Raw genomic sequence first — 21089 nt, forward strand, 5'->3', positions numbered from 1 at the left:
TAAGTTTTAGAAAATAATATGTAGTTGTTTTTTCTAGGTTTTTATTTGAAGATTTTTTTATCTTCATGAGTTTATTTTGTTTTACATAATAAATAGTGTTAGACTTAAAATTATTATGGAGAAGTTTTTTTTTTTCTTATTTTCGTCCTATTTATTTTTTTAAATTAAAGCTAAGCCATTGTTTATTTTACAATTAATTTTACTCTAATCAAAAAGCAAAACTTTCTTTTTGTTTATTGTAAATATTGAAGATGTTTTTATTATTTTATTGTAGTTTTTTTTTTTTTTTTTTTTTGAGGATGAGTTTTAATTTTTTTCAGCCCACGGAGAAGGTTCAACTATCAAAATCGGTTATTAGACTTAACAGTTATCTGGCGATTGCAAAATTTTAAACAAAATACTGCCTACATAGTTAAAAGCTTTTAAAACTTTTTTCACTAAACAGATTTAACAAGCTTTTTAACAAAAAAGCTTTTTAAACAACTTTTCCTAAAAAAGCTTTAAGAAAACATTTTTCAAAAAAGAAGTTAAAATCTTAAAAAGCTTTTCTAGAAAAACTTAAAAAGCTTTAAATTTTTTTTTTTTTTCACACAAAAGCTTTTGAAGTGCTTTTTCACACAAAATCTTTAAAAGTTTTCAAAAATACGCTTCTTAAGAGATATTAAAATTATAGTTCAGTAAAAAACTTTTAAAAGTTTTTTATCCCTTTTTGAAAAAGTGTTTTAATCTTGTTAAAATCGCATCGAACGCATAAGAACTCGAACCTGAACAAAATTTATCCAATTGTTAAACGGTTTGAATAGATTTTAACGTGGCTTCATAAGAGACATTAAAATTATAGTTCAGAAAAAAACTTGAAAAAGCTTTTCTTCCAAAAAAGTATTTTTACAAACGAAGTGTTTTAAATATTGTGAAAACCGAATCGAACTTAAGAACTCAAGCCAGAAGAAAATTCAATTGTTAAAAGGTTTGAATAGCTTTTAAAGTGGATTTTTTTTAATGATTTTGAACAAAACACTTATAAAACTTTTCAACAAAAGAAAACCTTTTAAAAGCATTTTTACAAACGAAACAAAAGAAAACATTTAATGTTTCAAACATAAGATATTAAAAAGCTTTTTACTAAAAAAAAACTTTGAAAAGTTTTAAAAAGCTTTTCTAAAAAACTTTTGAAACATAAAGGGCTTTTACAAAGAAGCTTTTAAGACTTTACAAAGAAGCTTTTAAAAACTTTTGCAGAAAAATATTAAAAGCTTTTTACCAAAAAAGTGTTTTTTTTTAACGATGCATGCATTTGGACATGTATTCTCAAATTGAAAAATTATTTTTAATAAGAGAGCTTTTTAATATTTTTGCCACAAGAAACTCTTTAATTTAAAATAATTTTTCGTAGAATTTGAGTGAAATATTCGTTTTTAGCACCCTCACACAAAGGAGAATTGTCATTATTTATACCGACATTAAACGTTATTATTAGCTTATAGCTGAAAAATCTAATTCTAATAATTACAACAATATTATTCCTTTTCTGAAATTGTGTAAAACTTAAATAAGAAATTTGTAGTAAAAATTTAAATGATAATCATACTAATAATAACAAAATAATATTATTTGTTTCTCCCTCTAATATGCAGTTCAATACAAAAATAATTCTCTATATTTTTTCTTCATTTAAATTTCAGCTGATGCATCACAATAAAATTTTTTCAATTTATTCCAAATTGTTCTACAACATTTCATTTCATCAATATGTATTAATAAACATCTTGGCCATATACATATACATATGTACATACATATATGTTTTTGTTTAAATTTCTTTTTATGATTCATTTACATGTTTTATATTTACTTTTTTTCTTTCTTTTTAAATTACATTTAATTTTTTTTTATTCATTAATTTTATATTAGTTTAGTAGGTATATTTATTATAATAAAAAATAATCTAAATTAAAAAAATATATATAATGAAACAACTAAAACTAATACTTATTTTAAATCTCACCAGTTTAATCCGGTCTATAAATAGGCGTTTTCGGTATAAACTCAATTAAGATGACATATTCCATCATGGAATTTGAATCACATTGTTGTTTATGCAAGCGCCAGTGTAAACCCAGTTTATGATATAAATGACTATTCTCCCATTCTAGTAATTTATCCAAAGTTATTTGTGTCTAAAAGGAAATATTGGGTAATGCATGAAATTCATTTATACAAATCGAATTTTAACTTACTCTTTTACTTAAACATATTACGGGCCATAGGGAACAGCCCAGGGTACAACAGCAGCAGACACAGCCACAAAATAGCCATTTAACATTAACAGGAAGAGTTTTCTTTAGAATTCCATTAATGCGACCAATTGTGGCTTTGAACTCTTCAGGCGCTACTCGTGATACCAGGCCAGATGGGAATTCTGTATTAAAACGATTACTTAAACCAAATCTAGAAAAAAAAATAGAAATTATCATAAATTATAGGTTTGCAGCATTTGTCTTGCTAATAGTCTAGTCTAGAGACTGATCTATAGTCTAGACTATAGAATGATCTATACTATAGACTGATCTATAGCCAAGACTAAAGACTGATCTATAGTCAAGACCATAGACTGATATACAGTCTAGTCGAGACTGTAGACTTATCTATAGTCTCGACTATAGACTTATCTATAGTCTCGTCTATAGACTTATCTATAGTCAAGACTATACACTTATGTATAGTCAAGACTATAGACTTATGTATAGTCAAGACTATAGACTTATTTATAGTCAAGACTTATCTATAGTCTCGTCTATAGACTTATCTATAGTCAAGACTATAGACTTATCTATAGTCTCGTCTATAGACTTATCTATAGTCAAGACTATAGACTTATCTATAGTCAAGACTATAGACTTATCAATAGTCAAGACTATAGACTTATCTATAGTCAAGACTATAGACTTATCTATAGTCAAGACTATAGACTGATCTAAAGTTAAGACTATAGACTGATCTATAGTCAAGACTATAGACTAATCTATAGTCAAGACATATAGTCAAGATATACAGTCTAGTCGAGACTATAGACTTATCTATAGTCAAGACTATAGACTTATCTATAGTCAAGACTATAGACTGATCTATAGTTAAGACTATAGACTGATCTATAGTCAAGACTATAGACTGATCTATAGTCAAGACATATAGTCAAGATATACATACAGTCTAGTCGAGACTATAGACTTATCTATTGTCAAGACTATGGACTGCTCTTTTGTGTAAACTATAGACTGATCTATAGTCTAGACTATAGACTGATCTATAATCTAGACTATAGACTGATCTATGGTCTAGACTATAGACTGAACTATAGCCTAGACTACAGACTGAACTATAGCCTAGACTACAGACTGATCTACAGTCTAGACTACAGACTGATCTACAGTCTAGACTATAGTCTGATCTATAACCAAATCTATAGACTGATCTATAGTCAAGACTATAGACTGATATAAAATCAAGCCTATATACTATAGATTTATCTATGGTCAACACAATAGACAGATCTATAGTCAACAAAATGGACAGATATATACTCAAGACAATAGACTGATCTGCAGTCAAGACTATAGACCAGGTAGACTATAGAATGATCTATAGTCAAGACTATATATAGACTGATATACAGTCTATTCGAGGCTATTTACAGCTCAATAGTCCATACTATGGACTAGTCTATAGTCCAGATTACTGAGTATTAAAAAAATGGAACAGAAATCGGCATGCGAGATACTTACACTGTCATATTACCAGCCCCACGTATCACTATGGGTTCTGGCCCTGGAGGGACGGTTTGTTCTTCATAATGTTCCTCCAATTGATCATCCTCATAAATTGCATCAAAATCTGCCATTGACATTGAAATTGAAAAGGAATTACAATTATAAAACTGCTGCTGATGACGACAGCAACGGCACAATGCAGTTCAAATGTAATAACGGAAAAGGATTACAATTCAGCAGCACGAAAGCAACAAACTATATGCACTTTTAGTGCCTTATGTATGGTGCGGCGTTAATAATATTTAGAACTTTACCAAGTAGTGTGGGTGATTGATTGCCAGCCAACAAATAGAACGGATGTTATAAAATGCACACAAACTTACATACACACAACCAACCACCACTGATTTTCTGGCAATTCCAATAGTGTGAATAAAATTAAACAATGTTTGGATTTAGGTTTAGGTGCTGCTGCTGCTGCTAATACTGGTTAAGATAATTTCAATTTAAGGCAACTTGATAATACATTTTTATTATTATTTCTACAAGAAACTGCATGTTTTATCATTATACTTTTTAACTATGTTTTTTTTTTTTAGACAATAATTTTTTCAGTGGCAATGGCTATAAATTCTGTTGTATGTGGTGCAGTGGTATAAAAAAATTTCTTTATTTAGAAAACTGAACGAGGTCGTTTTTGTTATTTCTAGTTGCTGCGCTGGTTGCACAGCTAAAACAATTACTTTATTTTTATTATTACACTTTTAAATTGTATTTTTTTAGATATTATGGAAATTAATATATTATTCTTGTTTGTTATTACATTAAAATTTCTATTAGTTTTTTAATAAATTTACAAAATATTTATATTTTGTTGAAGACACAAGAACAAAGTAGAAAAATCCAAAAAGTAAAAAAATTACAAAAAGTGACAGTCTGACAGCTGTTTTAACATTGAGAGAGAAATTGTATTTTTATAACTGTTATAAATTTACTACTGTGAATAATACCTGTGTTGTGTTTTTTTATTTACAATTTTTTCTTTACATAACAAAAACAATAACACAGAATTGATGTTAGTCAAAGTCAAAGAAAAAGTGTAAATCAAACAATAAATTAAACACACGCACTCATACAATTATTTCACGTTTTATTTTCTTATTTACTTTATGTGTGTTTCTTAAGCACAAGTTATTGTTGTTCGTTTTCTTTTCTTTTTGTTTTCTTTGGTAGTAACTAACACAATTTCCAAGTTTCATTATTGTTAAACTTGTTACATATGTTGCATAAAATACTTAATACACATTGTTGTTGTAATGTAAAATTGTAATTTTCTTTAGCCTTTTACCACGAAGACCATAATATTGTTGTTTTATGTCTTTCTCATTTCGTTTTTTTTAATTTTTTCACGTTTCTTATGTTTCTTTTATTGTATCGAAACAATTTTGAATAACATTTTATTTCTTTTTTTTTTATATATTTATGAACTTTTTCTTGAAAAATATACACATATTCGATTTTCTTTTGATTTTGTAACAAGAGAAATATTTCCAACTGTTATATTGTAATTGTGAATATTTGTTTTACTTTTTATTTATTTACGTTTTTCTTTACATAACAAAAGCAACAAAAACTTATTAAATGTTAAGGTAAACAGTACACTAACAGAAACCTGTTAATGATTTATTAAAATTATTATTTTTAATTTCTTTTTTAATATTGCAGATGAACCAAATAAAATTTTTATATTTTTATTTATTTTAGGTAAATAAGAATAGTTAGACTAGGAAGATATATTTGACATTTGCCAGCTGATTTAAGTGATGAGTTTATTAACATTGTTTGTGAAACTGTTAAAATTTTTACTTTTACATAAACTATTGTGAATAAGATTTTTCATTATATTTATTTTCAGTGTTGCCGTTATTAGAAAAAAGCTTAATTGTATTCAATAGTTATATTGCAACAACACACCAAATTTTTGGCTGCGCACGACACACAAACACGTGTGTTTGTTTAGGCTCACACTGGGGCATTAATAATTTCACGCAGCACATAAATATGTATGTAAAAAACGAATTTTTAATGCGTAAGTAACGTTTTTTCTGCGCACAGCAATTTAAGTCAATTTTGAGGGTTGCAATTCTCTAAGAGAAGAGAATATATTTCGCATGTAGAGCAAAAATAATTAGTCCAACGAATCTGCTTAGATGTCAGTTTTTTAAAGATTATTTATGTTTCACTTTCATCATGTTCTCATTCACCATTTGTTACTCCTTTAGTTAATATAATATACATAGTAAATTCCTTTTTTAAGATTTTATATACATAATTTTTTAACTAGTAATCCGATTTTTTGTTAATCTTAGTCTTAAACTAACGTTATTTATGCGAAAACATAATTTTTACGTATGGATGAACATATGTAGATATGTGAGTATTTTTTAAGTTTTCGAGGGATTTATTGAACACGAATGCTACAATATTGATGAAAAGTGTTCCATATCACATACTTTTGGAAATGCAATATTTGTATCACGGTTGCATAAACAAGGTCCATGGCAATTCAATTACTATTAAATATTATGCCCAGAATTGTCCATTTGCTTTGAATTAAAAATCTCCATTTATTTTGCCTAAAATTCACACTAGTCAGGATTCATTTTAATAAGTGGCACTTCAATTAAAATTTTATACCACTGAATATTTTCTTTTTAGCAAAAACCTAATATCGTCACCTGAAATACAAAATGGAGTAACCAAAAAATTTAAAATTGACTCTTTGATTGAAAATGGTCTACTGCATCAAAATACATATGTACTTGTTGTCGCAAATTTTTAGAACTTTATTATCAAAAACTCCGATTTTATTGAGATGATATTCAAAAGGCATAACAATAAATTAGTCATTTCCAGAAGTCAGAAAGTCATAAAAAGCAACATATAAACAATGTCTAGCGGTACAGTAATGTCGAAATGTGTTTATTGATGTTGGGATAAAAATCTTGGAAGAAAATGTCGTTTTTATAGCAACAATAGTTTTCATTTTATTCAGTTTTTTGTCGCTCCTGTAAAATGTTTAAAAGTGCTGTTACGCCCTTTTTCAGTTGACGATATCCTAAAATAAGTAGTTTTTCTTTGTTTTATACATATGTACATACATACATATGAAAACTTTTTGCAATTTGGTGGTTTCTGACAGCTCAAAGGAAACAGATTTAAATTATGCAATTCTGTTAACTGTTATACACATAGATGTATAACATGTATAGATAAATGTTTGTATGTATAACAGTCAAATAATGATGTCATTTAAATGTAATTTTCAATAGCGATTTGTATGTAAACATTGTACTTAAATTGCAATTTTGATGCAAATTTAAAAAAATTTTATATGCTATCTTCTATGGCAACGATGACTAAGTCCGATTAAACTTATATATTAACCTCCAAACAAATGTCCTTCCAAATATTGGTCATTATTAAAATTGAATTTAAAAACATACCTACATTAGTTTAATGAAATTTAATATTCGTTTTATGTAAGATCCAGAACTCAATTCTTTATTTAACAAAAAACCTATAACTTGGATTTCAAGAGACCAATAATATATTAGCAATGTAATTCCGACAATTATTGGATTCTATGACAACCCAACTACGACGTTTTACAAAAATTAGTTGATATACATGTCTATAGAAGGATTTTACCAACTTTATTTTACTTATTAATTACATTCTTGAAATAAAGCGTTTTTTATTATAAGCTGTATTTTTTTATTATTAAAACAATAAATTCTTCAATAAAGCAAATTACATTAAAATATAGATTACATTTGCTTACATTTAAAAAAGGCCTTATAATTGCAATTCTATATGTATATATTTAAGTATGTGTATAAATATGCATTTTGATTGGAATATTTAACTAATGAATATTATAAAATAATTAAAGAAATATACAATAGTATATAAGAACATAAATATCGAGGTGAGTATTCGAAAAGAAAAAAATCAAAAATAAAAACAAATTTCATGCAAAATAACTTAAAAAATGAAGCATGTACCTAAAATCGCAGTCACAGAATTTCATTCGAGTTAAAAGTTATTTCTTCAAAATGCTTCCTCAGAAAGTATTAAACTAATATTTTTTCGAAATGTAATCACTTTGAGTTCTTTAAGTCGAATTGAAACTGATTTGTATTTATTGTTAATTCTTAACAAAAAAAAAAAAAAAAACATCGGAAACGAGAAGCTAAATCGGAATTAAAACTATTCCGACCAGAATATTTGAGTTATTTATGTAGTAAGTTTTTCGAGAAAATCTGTGCTGGCGTTTAAATAAGTATCTACTTCTTTTTTGAATTTGGACTAGTCGATTGGAATACTGATGATGCTGACATAAGATTCTCTATATATTGTCCCAAAACTTGATTTTCTGAACGTAATTTGAGGTTCTCTTCTTTAACCGAATCCACGCGTTGCGACAAATCATCAAGAGTGTTTTGTAACTCCAAGACTTGGGTAATTAAACGTGCCTTCTCCTCCTTTTCGTCGGGGCTTATTTCCGGATCCAAAGAATTGTGTGAATCAGGGGTAGAACTGCGATTAGTAAACGAGGACCTCAGAGAATCCATAGAATGACCATTGGGAATGTTGGAACGTTGATCATCATCGTTAATGATTACTGTAATGTTATTTATGTAAATTAATAATGTTGAAAATCCACTTAATAAAGCAACCTACCCTGTGGATCATCATCGGCCAATGGTATTGGTTCTTGTTCTTGTAATTTATCGATTAGTGACATAGTTTTTCTTTTTTTCTATATGAGCAAAATTGTAATAGCTTACTAAAGTATTAAGTGCTTCCTTTCGTCTTTTTTTTTATTATGTTTATAAAAAATATATTAAAATGTTGTAAATTGTTGATTATTTAGTTTACTTTATATTTTTTTATTATTTTATAAATTTTTATTAAGTTTTCTTTCTATTTGTGCCTTTTCTTTTTATGCTCGTTCTCGCCCCAATTTGACAACTGTCATTTTTATTAATCATATTAAAAAGAGTAAGCATTCACAATAGTGCTATAAAACAAACATTAAAATAATTAAGATTTAATTAGTTTCGTAGAAAGAAATATATAGTGAAAATTAATTATATTTTACATTTTATTAAAAATCAAAAGATATAATTCAAGTTTTTAAGGAATAAAATTAATTTTTATCATCGACCCCGCTTAAACAGCTGTCAGTGAAACTTATCATCATTCACAGTAGTACTTAGCCAAAAGGTAAACAATGCGAATTCGTAAGATGCCATCCATCCGCAGGAAAATAATTTTTATATGTTTTTTTAAATAGATTTTGACAATTATTATTCCATTTTTATATGGAATTTGATAGTAGGTGTTAATGTAAATAATTAACAGTTGTATTTGCGATTCCACCTTACTAATAATCCTCCTTGATCAATATATTTATCAAAAAATTAAATTTCATTTTATTTTAGGAAATCCTACCTACAAAGTTTTAGTAGTTTTCTTCATCGTTTATAATATAAACATTTGATTATAAATCTTGGGGTTAATAATACATTAATTGTAGCTGCATTGATTACTTGTTTAACTGTTTTAACCTAACCTCTCATTTTTCTTAATAATAGAAAAATATCTAAATACATATATAATCTTTTTAATATGAGCTATTTTTCTAATCTTTATCTAATTGTTTTTAAATCTATATTTTTTCCAAATGTCTTTTTTAAAATTTTTACCGGAAAAAGTCCACTCAATTATATTTAGACAGTGCTGCCATTTCTTGCAGAAAAAAACAAACGCCAAAATCAGTGTGACCAGGTCTCAAAAAAATATTGCATCTAAATCCCATCTAAAATAATGCTAGAAAAAATGTTAAAATTGACTTTAAAATGCTAAAAATGTTTAAGTACATACTTTCATTAAACAATTCATATCAATTTTTAACTCTATTTATATCAAGAAAGTGTAGTCGTGTGTGGCCGATTCTACACCAGATATATATGAGTATAAAATGTGATTTATTTTTCATAATAAAGCATTTATGTATGCTGAATTTTAACTTCGTTCTGATTTATTTAAACTAATATTATGAAAAAGGCTTTTATATGAAGGCGAATTAATAGACAGTTTTAAAACATTTTCAAACGTACGTGCCAAACTTCATCCAAATAAAAATAAACTAAAATTGTCTAGACCTGTACCTTGCGTACAATCTTTACATGGACATCTAACCAGGCAGATGATCGAACTGACTTGCATGGATTAATGGACTCAAAAAATTATTCTTCAAACACTTTCAAAAATTTTAAATATTTTTCAAAAATGACACAAAATGCTAAATTCAAATTTTACTGCTAAATCAAAATAAAAACTACTGTCTAGCTGCAAAATTGCTAAAATGGTCACACTGGTCAGAACTCCTTTGCATTGTTATTATTGTAGCTACATATGTATGTACATACATACATTTGTAAAATGTTCATTCATTGAACGAAGTTGATAGATAACCGTGCTTTCTTTAATTTTGTTAATTTGTTAAAATAATTAGCAAAAGTGTAATTTTGTATATTAAAAATATTATACAAATAATTGTAAAGCTCACATTAAGGTATGTATTACATTATTTTTATTTAATTATTGTACTTTATACTGTAATTCTGTTGTATTGTGTCTTACCTGTTGTCTATTGATAATTTATCTATTGAAATGCAAAAACAATTTAACAACAAGACAATATTTTTATTCTAAAGATTTAGCAAAAGCAAACACATAATTTTATTCATTTATATTAAAAATATAATGAAAAATAAAATATACATCTTTTTGTTTTTCATGTAAATAAGTAAAAATAAACTGAAACAGAGTTGTACTTTAAGGTATTAAAACTATAAACTTAGCAGATCCTAGTGATATCGATTTTAGAATAATATTACAAAGTTTTACATAGATATTGAAAATTGAACTAAAAGCTTGATTATAATTTAAAAAAGTTATAAATAATTTTGCTTAAAGAAAAAATATTAAACTATATTGAAATATTCTACTGGCTTTTGGGTGAAGTAGAAGTGTCTGCTCTATTAAGCAGATACCAAGTATTATGTGTCCCATTAATTTATTGATGTAAAAATATATATTTTCAAATATTTAATAAATTCTGATCGCCAACGTAATATAATTCATCTGATGTTGACTATACATATGAGAACCAAAAAAGATAGATGAGATTTACAGTTGGGACCTTTCCGATCCGATCACATCAAAATAACTACTTTTTAATCAGCTTTTTAATTTTATGTCTTTTGTCAGAAGTAAATAAAGAAAAAATATAACGCAATTGAAGTGTCCCCACTTAAAGGTGTTCTAAGATCAATTTCTAACTTAAATTTCCAGTAGTATTCATCATAATGCGTACATTTATGAGTTTAGTTTTGTATTTTTTAGTATTGAAATAGAATAAAATTGGCATTTTAAGCACTGGTAATTGTTTTAAATCTAGTCTCCGTCTCAAAAATTTTTTACACGATTGTCATGGTTTCTAATAAATAAATGGTTCTAATAATAAATAATAATTATTATTTTTATAAAGTAAAAGTTTGCAAATAAAGGCTCAAAACTCCATGACTTATGATGAATTAGGCAAACAACTGCAATTTTATTGGATCATCGATTGGTCCTAAATAGATTAATCTGTTGTTGTATCAGTTCGACAGTGGCTGAAGGTTTTTTCCTTTTTTTATCGGTTGATATAGCTGCCGCTGAGTTAGCAATATTGGGCCAAGGAAAAGTCAGGTCAATCCGCAGTGTAGATCCAATTGCCGTGGAAACGTATAGTATAGATCTGTTGTCTGTCAATTTATGCACTGTTATATGGGCATGATACTTATACATATTCAACAGATTAATAATAGTTCGTCTGAAATAGATTTCTATAGAAAAAGAAAAGTTCGCGAAATACTTTTGAAGAACCAATTTAAGAATAGAAGTTATGCAATTTTCGATTGAAAAGTAATTTTGTGTAAGGTACATACCATTCAGATTGCTGCTCTGATTAATACATTACCTAACAAGTTTATTAGCAAACTATCCCCCATATTTAATAAAATTATCTGATAAAGGTCCGGTTGGTAAGCAAAAATTTGGACAGATTATACTTTTAGATGACAACAGATTTTATAAATAAAGATATCTTCGCGCTATTATAGCGTCTCAAATATGGCCAAAAATGGGTATTATTAAACCTATGTATATGGATAAATTCTGAGGCCAAAAAAGTACATTTGGGTGTCAGAATTTCGCAATTTTAAATTTTGTTGGACTGTATTATTGATTACTAAGCTCTAGCAAAACTATAATCGTATTAAAACAAAATGCATTACATAATATGCATTATACAAGCTACGTTTCTAAAAAATCTATGGGATAACGTAAAATGTATTAATTTTTCTTTAAATGGTTGTGTTCAATCATTTTCATCTTTGAAAATTAAGAAACAAACACATTTTTACAAACATGCGTGCAGCATTTGTTTTTATTATCGCTGTATTTTACTACCTTTTAAAACAAATAAAATACTACCAAAAAATTACAAATCATATGGTAACTCTTGCCATTAATTTAATAAATTTTAAAAACAAAACCATAAATGTGTATAAATAATTTTTAAATTTTTTAAAACAATCATTTAAATATATATAAAAATAAACTAAAATTTTAAAAATTTTATTAGAAAAAAAAAACAAACAAATTAAATTTATGTTAGGGAAATAATACCATATTTTACAACGCTGCTGCTTGCAAAAAAAGTAAAATTGAAAACATTAAAGTGATTTATGAAATAGAAGAGTTTTTAGTAGCATAACAAAAAGGTAAGCAATAATTTTATAAAAATATTTATAAATAATAACAGAATATTAATAATAATAAACAAATTTTGTTAAACTATTAATATGTTTAAATAATTTTATATTTTTAGAACGTTATTTATGTGGTGTCGTGCTACTTGTCATGGCATTCGGCTCTATAACATTACAACAACAATTCAATCACAATATTACTATAGAAAATAACAACAACAATACTACTATTTAACACAACTCGCCAAAAAAAGAAGTGAACAAAAAACGCCACAGATAATCATTATTATCATCAACAGAAAATAACAAGAAGAGGAGTTGTTACAACTTTGAAAAGCAATGAAGTTGTAAGTGAATTTTTAATTTAATTTTTTAATAAACATATAATAATTGAATATAAAAGTGCTTCAAAATAATATAAGAATTCAAAAAAGAAAAGTGAAAATGAATCCTTTAAATGGCCAACAACAGCCAACACCAACAGCGTCACAATACTATATAACAGGCCTGCCACCATTGACTCCTGCCACAGGAACTTCAATATTAAAGTCAAATGTAGCAGCTACGGCAGCCACTGTCAGTCATACGCCGCAAACGGCCGCAAACATTGTAACCACTACTGGCCTTAATAGTGTGGGTAGTGTTGGAAAAGGTGCTACTACCACTACTACTGGTAATAGTTTAATGGATAACACAAAATATGTAACGACGGCCACAAATTATATGCCCGTTTTATTAACAAATCAAACCTTGATTAGTACTGTTGATCCTATTCAGCAGCAAACAACAAAGATTACACCAGCAGGCACAGCACCAATGGTGGTACATACTCCTGTTCTTACCGGTAATAGTAGTACTACTACCCTAACATCGGTTAATGCTAACAAACCCTTGGTATTAACTTCTGCCAATAATGCAGGCAATATTACCTATCAAGTATTGTCAACATCACAAAACAATAATAATAGTAATAATTTGACTCCCGTCATCTCTGCACCCAATGGCTCTGTCAGTGTCATCTTGGCTTCCTCACAAACCATGGCAACAGCTGGTAAGTGTTAAGATAATATTTTAAATTTTTCGTATCCATTAATTAAATTAAACCCTTCGCCTTTAAAAATTATGTAATCTTTCTCTAAATTGTTTACCTATAACGAACTCCCTAAAACTAATCATTATTTTGCGTCCAAAGAAAATCAACTAAACAAATTTATTTAAACATCTATTTAAATCTACATACAATATTTCACGTGTTCCCATTTTAACTCATTCCAAATTTATCTCGTAAATTTTTTCATACAAAATTTTCTTGTGTATTTGGTCTACTACAGCACCAACACATTACTAAACAACAATAAAATACCTTAAAACATCATAATGATGTTTGAAAAAGAGCCAACCATCATTATCATGGTCAATACCAGAAATACATACAATAAATACTATTACATTGTAAATAAAATTGACACGCATTCAAAACTAATTTAAATAAAGTTAAATTATTAGCTACTATTTTTTAATGTTTTACATTTTTCATTTCAATCACTTGAAAAATACCTATAAGATAATGTATAGAAATTCAACAAATGACCTCCCTCTCTAGTACAACTTTTTTCGTGAACAAAAATGTGTTAAACGAAAGTTTTGTCTTCGTTTTTAAAAGTCAACTTAAATAAAGTTTAATAAAATATAAATTAACAATAATATTTTTTGTAAATTATATTTATAAAAATCGTTTTTTGTTTAAAATAAAGTGCGTTTTTTATTTAATTTATCATTAAAAATACTGTTAGTACTTTGCAGTGTTTGTACATACATTTGTGATTTTTCTTATTAAGGTGGCCAGCTGAAAAATTGTTTAATTTTTTAGCAACCCTGTAATAAATATTATTGTGTGCAGGTCTTTTAAGAAATTTACAAATATGTAAAATACTTATTAAAAGATTTTATTTATTTGAAATTAATTTGCAATTAATTCCGATGTTGGATATGAAATTGTATATAGAGTAAATATTATCTCTGGTTGGATTTTTAAGGACATTTAAGCCGTTATTTTGTAGAAATTTGGTTTGGAGATTTCTAGAATTATAGAATCTATCTATCTATCTATCTATCTATCTATCTATCTATCTATCTATCTATCTATCTATCTATCTATCTATCTATCTATCTATCTATCTATCTATCTATCTATCTATCTATCTATCTATCTATCTATCTATCTATCTATCTATCTATCTTTCTATCTATCTATCTATCTATCTATCTATCTATCTATCTATCTATCTATCTATCTATCTATCTATCTATCTATCTATCTATCTATCTATCTATCTATCTATCTATCTATCTATCTATCTATCTATCTATCTATCTATCTATCTATCTATCTATCTATCTATCTATCTATCTATCTATCTATCTATCTATCTATCTATCTATCTATCTATCTATCTATCTATCTATCTATCTATCTATCTATCTATCTATCTATATATCTATCTATCTATATATCACTCTATCTATATATCACTCTATCTATCTATCTATCTATCTATCTATCTATCTATCTATCTATCTATCTATCTATCTATCTATCTATCTATCTATTTTTTACTTTCTTGGTCTGTGTAACCTTCATTTGAAACTTTTTGAATATGGTAAAGTGATCCCCAGATCATCTTAAAAGATTTTTGTAAATTCGAACTTATGTTCAAAAAACTTAAACTGTTAAAATTATTATAGTTTTTAAAGTTTCAATATTGACTCTATTATAAATAATAATCCATTCTCGGAATTATTCGAAAACCAGTTGGAATAAAGGGTTTTTCTGAAAACTCTAATTAGACAGTTCTAGGAAATTTGAAAGGCAATAAGAATAAAACGTTTATGTTCATTCAGGTAATCGATTTAAGAGCATTTTAGATTATACACTGCTCATTACATTACTAACCCATAGAAGTAAGTTTTTTCTGGATACTCCTATTGGACACTTGTAGGTAATTTAGATAGAATTTTACTTTAGGTACCAGTTATTTTAATCTGCAATTGACTCAATTTTAGTAGGACACGTTAGTTAGGTAATAATTTCGGATATTAGATACCAACTATTTTACTAGCATAAATTACGCTGTTTACTAGCAAACGCCAACAGTCTAGTAAGACCAAGAGAGCAGAGAGTATACTTCTAATAAAACTAAATTTTGTTTAATTTAATAAATAGTTAAGTTTGTAGATAAGAGAGTAAATAATTTAATACAATTTTAGTTAATAAACTAATAAGGTAAGTGGCTACCTTACAGTCTCTTAGTAAACAGTTTGTTATCGGAATCTTTTATTAGTTTAAGAACAACCATTTTTAGTTTAATATAATATATTAAACATAGAAGGAGTTTCTACGATTATCAGTTGTATTTTTAAAATTTGTATAGATATATGTATATATTTTTAAAACTTCCCACAACATATGGTCACCTTAATGTTTTAACTTGTATAATAATAATGATCTTGTTTAATGAATTTGTTATATTTGTTAGTGAAATTGATTTTAGTCCAACATTAGACGTTCATATAATTTGTCATAGAATTGTAAATTAAATTTTAATTACAGTTAGTACTATTATCTAATTTAAATTTAATTAAAAAGTTCGTATAATTTATAAATATTTTTGTTTTTTTTCTTTTTTATTTATTTGTTTTATGTAGGTCATGTTGCGGCACCAATTATAATACGTAACACACCAACTACAGCAACTACAACAAAAACAGTACAAATAAAACAAGAACAACAATTGTCCACAAAGCAACAGCAGCAACATCAACCACAGCAGCAGCAACAAAAAACTAAAATGAATACATTTAATCCACAAACATTTAATGCGGATATTTTAAAACAAATAGTAGTGGGTAATCCTGGCGCAGGAGCAACCGCCAACTTAGCACCAGGAACAACTTTATTAAAGCCTACAATATTACAAAATAAACCAATAATACAACAGCAATATAAACAGCAGCCAACACACCAACAACAAATTCAAAATAAAACTTTAATAAAAAATACGCCAAAAATGTTGGTAACAACAACACAACACCAACAACAACATTATCCCCAGCAACACCAATTGCAACAAAAACTAAATAATCACACCGTTATAACAACTACTACGGATAATTCTTCACAAATGTTTGCCGCTTTGGGCATGGAACTGGTCAAAGCTAACACTGTCGCCCAAACTGTTCAGAAACTGCCCCAAGTCAGTTTATTACAGAATTCCAACAAAAAGGCAACAAATATTATTACAGAATTAAACAATGAGCCTACAGCCAAAACAATTCTAAAAAATCCCCATGAAATTAAGGTGGGAAATCTTAACAGTGAAGTGTCTCTCATAAAAAAACCAAATTTAGCAATGCATGAAATGAAGACCAAAGAAATGTCTTTATTAAAAAGTTCCAACTCAAAACTACCAGCAGAAATCGTTATAGACAAACGTAAAACCCAAGATTTGGAACAATCCACTAAAATCCAAACAAAAACTAATAGTCAAAACGCTCAAGATGTAAAGGCGAAAAAGGAAACAAATGAGTCTTACTCTCTACTAAAAACCAGCTTGGATTTCAAAAAATCTCCCGAAAGCCATAATAACGCTACAAAAACCGCCAATACTCTAGTGGAAAAGCAAAAATCTTTATTAAAACCGAAAACAATTAATAAAAAATCACCACCAATGCCGCCACAACAAACCAGCCCACGCTCACAACGTTCGAATTCCTGTAATACAGTCTTGAAACCAAAATCTTCCCTTGCTACAGCCGCCAACAGTGAAAGGAGACATTCGGAACCAGCAAAAATTGAGCTAGTCATAACTAGCAATAACACTGAGGCAATAACTCAAGATAATCAGGATATAGAATTATTAAAATCCGACGAAATGGATATATACTTTGAAGACGAAGAATATTTGGAAAGTTCTGGTGATAAATTATCCATAGCCTCTGAAAAATCTCAAGATAAGGATAAGCAAAGTCCACAGAATAATAAAGAATTGCAAGAAAAACATGAAACAACACCGCCTGCTAAAGACAGTAGTAGTAATAAAGCAACAGCTACTAACACACCAACAAATAATGCAACAGAAAATGATAAGGAAAAGAAAACGGAGCAACAGAATCAGCAAACTCAAGCATCTTCGAACTCTTCCAAAGATAATCAAGAGGGTTATGCCACCAATTCTTCAGAGGATGACGATGTCACTATTTTGCCTATGGATGAAATGGAAATAGAACCAATTGAAATTGATGATGATGAAGAGGATAATGAAAGCTTGTTAAGATCCTCATCCGAGAACAAAGAACGACTTAATGAATCCTTACTATGTGATGAACAATTCATAATAAGTTCCTCATCTTCTGTATCAAATAATTCTGTCGATCAAAATTCGGCTACAACTTCTCTAATAAAATCCCCTTCCCAAATGGACAATCCAACAACAACTACTACTACCACATCTCCGTTATTAAAGAAAACCTTAATGGAACCAAAAGCTTTCGCTGCAAAAGATGAAACTCAACAACAACCAAATGGTTATTCTTCAGTTTTAGATATGCTTTCCAATTTTAACATGTTGAATTGGCGAGAACGCATTGGAACGGCACGTGGTACGAATTTAAAATTTCAATTAAACGAATTCAATCTGATACAATTATATGAAAAGAGCATGCCTAATAAACGTATTCATACGGCTTATGAAAAGCCTATATACGAAAGGGAATCATCACATAGACGTAATGAAAATGGCGATCCTCCAACATACTATATGTGTCGACGCTGCAATGTTCAAGGGCCATCTGTTGATTTTTTGGCTCCTGGTAAGTTTAGAAATACCTTTTTCATAATGAAAGTTAAATTCTTGATAGACTTTTTTCCGATTTATAAAAACTAATGCAAATATTTCTTCCACTTGCAGAATTTTGTTCATTATCATGTTTAAAACGTGATTGTCGTAAACGTCGTGATGATAGCATCAGTCTTATGCGCAAACGTAATCGTTTAAGCAATTTAAATATGGTCAACAAAAACTACAACATTAATATCAACAACAGCAGCATTGCTAACATTACAACCGATGCGCTTAACATTAACAATCCACCACCTTTGACCTATATTAAAAAACCAAAATTCCGTTGGTCTACCTATATGAATAGTAATTTTACTACTATGGCTGCACCCATATCACTATTTTTAAATCCATTTCCCACCGGGCCCAATAACTTTACGATCGGCATGAAATTGGAAGCTATAGATCCGGAAAATTGTGCTCTTTTCTGTGTTTGTACAATCATTGATATTATGGGCTATCGTCTGAAGCTGAGCTTCGATGGTTATGATAATGCCTATGATTTTTGGCTAAATGCTGATTCTATGGATATTTTTCCGCCCGGTTGGTGTGCGAAAACTAATCGTATATTACAGCCACCTAAAGGTATAACAGCGAATAAATTCAATTGGGGTGCTTATTTGAATAAGGAAAAGGCAGTGCCCGCTCCCAGATATTTATTTACACACTTGAATTCATCTTCTTTGGTACCGCGTAATCCGTTTAAGGTAAGAGTGCTTCGAGTCTTAAGGTTAACATGGAATAGTTAATTCAATGTTGTTATCGTTGCTTTTTTTTCTCTTACAGGTCGGCATGCATTTGGAAGCTGAGGATTTAAATGATACTGGAAAACTGTGTGTTGCTTCTGTGGCTGATGTTTTAGATGATCGCATACGTATACATTTTGATGGCTGGGATGATTGCTATGACATAATAGTTGATATTAACTCTCCCTATATACATCCCTGCGGTTGGCATGAGGGACGTCAACAGCTGGTAGTACCGCCAGATTGTGAGAATTCCGCCTTTAATTGGAACGACTATATACGTAAACAGGGTACCGGAGAAGCAGCTAGTGAAGAACTGTTTAATCCCAGAGAACCTATTGGGTTTAAGCCCAATATGCGCTTAGAAGTAGTAGATCCTCGCAATCCCTCTTTGATAAGACCAGCCACTGTTGTGACACATAAAGGACATCGTGTTAAGTTGCATTTAGATGGTTGGCCCAGTGATTACTGCTTTTGGCTGGAAGATGATAGTCCTGACTTACATCCCATCGGTTGGTGCGATGCTACTGGCCATGATCTAGAGCCACCACCAGGTTTTCAAATGACAAAACAAAAAATGCCTTGTCCCGTTGAAGGTTGCCGTGGCATTGGTAATGCGAAGAAGGCATTTATGGGCGTACATGCCACCCGGGATGGTTGCCCCTATGCTGCCGAAAATTGGCGCATTGTAGTGGAAAAACCTCAACGTATTAACTACGATAATATTGTAAGAACTTTGCCTAAACAAAACAAACAATTGCCGCTGCAGCAACCGTTGTCGTCTTCTCTTCCAACACGTTTAAGTGAACAACAAATTTTGGAACGTTTGCAAATGTTAGACAATATTAAAACGCGCAATATTCTAGTACAACAGGAAAAACTGCCTACCAATAGCAGTGACTTGCTGGGCGGTTTCTCTTTGCCACAACTCAAGAAAGAAGAAACAAAAGCTTCTAAAAACTCCAATAATACCTCCATATCACCAGCTCAAGCGCAAAATTCTAATGACAATGTACTCGATGTTAATCTAGATATTGCCAAAGAATTCCTCTTCGACTATGGTCCTCGTTTGCAGCAAAACTTTACGCTATGGCAAAAGAATTTCACCTTTGATGCTGAAAAAATTAAACGTAATCCCCTCAACTGGTCTACCACTGAAGTGAGTGTTTTTGTGGAACTCTATTTGAAGTGTCGCAAAACAGCCACCATCTTCTGTCATGAAGATATTGATGGTGAATCATTATTGCTCCTGCAACAAGAGGATCTTACCGAAAAGCTGGGTTTGAAATTGGGGCCAGCTGTTAAACTTTACACTTGTATTTTACAATTACGCACTTTGGCCGTCACTAAGTTTGAGGTACCCTATAAGCGTGCAGCGATCAAAAAATAATTCAATTGTATAAGTGTGTGATTAAAAAAAACAATCAAAGGTTGTTGTATTTAAGGAAATTTTGTAAGAAAAGATTTCTTTAAAATTATTGCAAATTGTGGCCATACTACATACATTGTTTGTTAATTTTGTTAGATTTTCTATTTAAGATTTCAATCATAATCTTCCTAAAATTTTAATAAAGTAGTTTTAATAAGTTGTACGTATCAACATAATTGATTGATCCTTTTCACAATATCGTAGTTTTTAATCGTTTGTCATTTTTTTTTGTAATTTTAAGTAATTTACAGGATTTGAACCTGTAGCCCATTTTGAATGATTAAATATTATTAATTTACTAACATATAAAAATGTTGAATAAACATTGTACATAGAGTATATATAAAAAATATATAAAT

General features: G+C 28.8%; 3 protein-coding genes across 12 annotated transcripts; 1 reads left to right on the plus strand and 2 right to left on the minus strand.

The window, feature by feature from the left end:
* Positions 1 to 252: 252 nt before the first annotated feature.
* Positions 253 to 5348, minus strand: LOC119613793 (cysteine-rich hydrophobic domain-containing protein 2). Of its 8 annotated transcripts, none has more exons than XM_037969848.1 (4): positions 5116 to 5348; positions 3783 to 4253; positions 2238 to 2448; positions 253 to 2177 (listed from the first exon to the last, which is right to left on the minus strand). In XM_037969848.1, exons 2-4 carry the CDS (start codon positions 3902 to 3904, stop codon positions 2010 to 2012), a joined length of 501 nt encoding a protein of 166 aa, XP_037825776.1. In that variant the 5' UTR covers positions 3905 to 4253; positions 5116 to 5348; the 3' UTR covers positions 253 to 2009. The 8 variants fall into 8 exon arrangements, with proteins under 8 accessions (XP_037825776.1, XP_037825777.1, XP_037825775.1 ...); XM_037969849.1 differs by having other exon boundaries at positions 3783 to 3891; positions 5070 to 5348; XM_037969847.1 differs by having other exon boundaries at positions 5070 to 5348.
* A 2601-nt stretch (positions 5349 to 7949) lies between these two features.
* On the minus strand, positions 7950 to 8824 carry LOC119613789 (short coiled-coil protein B). The gene is made up of 2 exons (XM_037969834.1): positions 8514 to 8824; positions 7950 to 8454 (listed from the first exon to the last, which is right to left on the minus strand). The coding sequence occupies exons 1-2, from the start codon at positions 8575 to 8577 to the stop codon at positions 8117 to 8119; spliced, it is 402 nt and encodes a 133-aa protein (XP_037825762.1). The 5' UTR covers positions 8578 to 8824; the 3' UTR covers positions 7950 to 8116.
* Positions 8825 to 10275: 1451 nt separating this feature from the next.
* LOC119613788 (lethal(3)malignant brain tumor-like protein 3) lies at positions 10276 to 21089 on the plus strand. Of its 3 annotated transcripts, XM_037969832.1 has the most exons (6): positions 12567 to 12670; positions 12778 to 13005; positions 13062 to 13709; positions 16364 to 18526; positions 18625 to 19262; positions 19342 to 21089. In XM_037969832.1, exons 3-6 carry the CDS (start codon positions 13103 to 13105, stop codon positions 20689 to 20691), a joined length of 4758 nt encoding a protein of 1585 aa, XP_037825760.1. In that variant the 5' UTR covers positions 12567 to 12670; positions 12778 to 13005; positions 13062 to 13102; the 3' UTR covers positions 20692 to 21089. The 3 variants fall into 3 exon arrangements, with proteins under 3 accessions (XP_037825759.1, XP_037825760.1, XP_037825761.1); XM_037969831.1 differs by lacking the exon at positions 12567 to 12670 and adding an exon at positions 10276 to 10413 and having other exon boundaries at positions 12778 to 13709; XM_037969833.1 differs by lacking the exons at positions 12567 to 12670; positions 12778 to 13005; positions 13062 to 13709 and adding an exon at positions 16222 to 16267.

Source organism: Lucilia sericata, unplaced genomic scaffold, assembly GCF_015586225.1.
Source record: "Lucilia sericata isolate MDLA Ls3-8-SP2 unplaced genomic scaffold, ASM1558622v1 Contig002306F_arrow, whole genome shotgun sequence".
Taxonomy (NCBI): Eukaryota; Metazoa; Arthropoda; class Insecta; order Diptera; family Calliphoridae; genus Lucilia; species Lucilia sericata.

Coding starts and splice junctions, on each gene's coding strand:
- LOC119613788 (XM_037969831.1), top strand. CDS start 13,103: ATGAATCCTTTAAATGGCCAACAACAGCCAACACCAACAGCGTCACAA. Junction 18,527..18,624: donor TGTTGATTTTTTGGCTCCTG/GTAAGTTTAGAA, acceptor TTCCACTTGCAG/AATTTTGTTCATTATCATGT. Junction 19,263..19,341: donor TACCGCGTAATCCGTTTAAG/GTAAGAGTGCTT, acceptor TTTCTCTTACAG/GTCGGCATGCATTTGGAAGC.
- LOC119613793 (XM_037969848.1), bottom strand. CDS start 3,904: ATGTCAATGGCAGATTTTGATGCAATTTATGAGGATGATCAATTGGAG. Junction 2,449..3,782: donor GGGGCTGGTAATATGACAGT/GTAAGTATCTCG, acceptor TTTTTTTTCTAG/ATTTGGTTTAAGTAATCGTT. Junction 2,178..2,237: donor TAATATGTTTAAGTAAAAGA/GTAAGTTAAAAT, acceptor ATTTCCTTTTAG/ACACAAATAACTTTGGATAA.
- LOC119613789 (XM_037969834.1), bottom strand. CDS start 8,577: ATGTCACTAATCGATAAATTACAAGAACAAGAACCAATACCATTGGCC. Junction 8,455..8,513: donor GGCCGATGATGATCCACAGG/GTAGGTTGCTTT, acceptor ATAACATTACAG/TAATCATTAACGATGATGAT.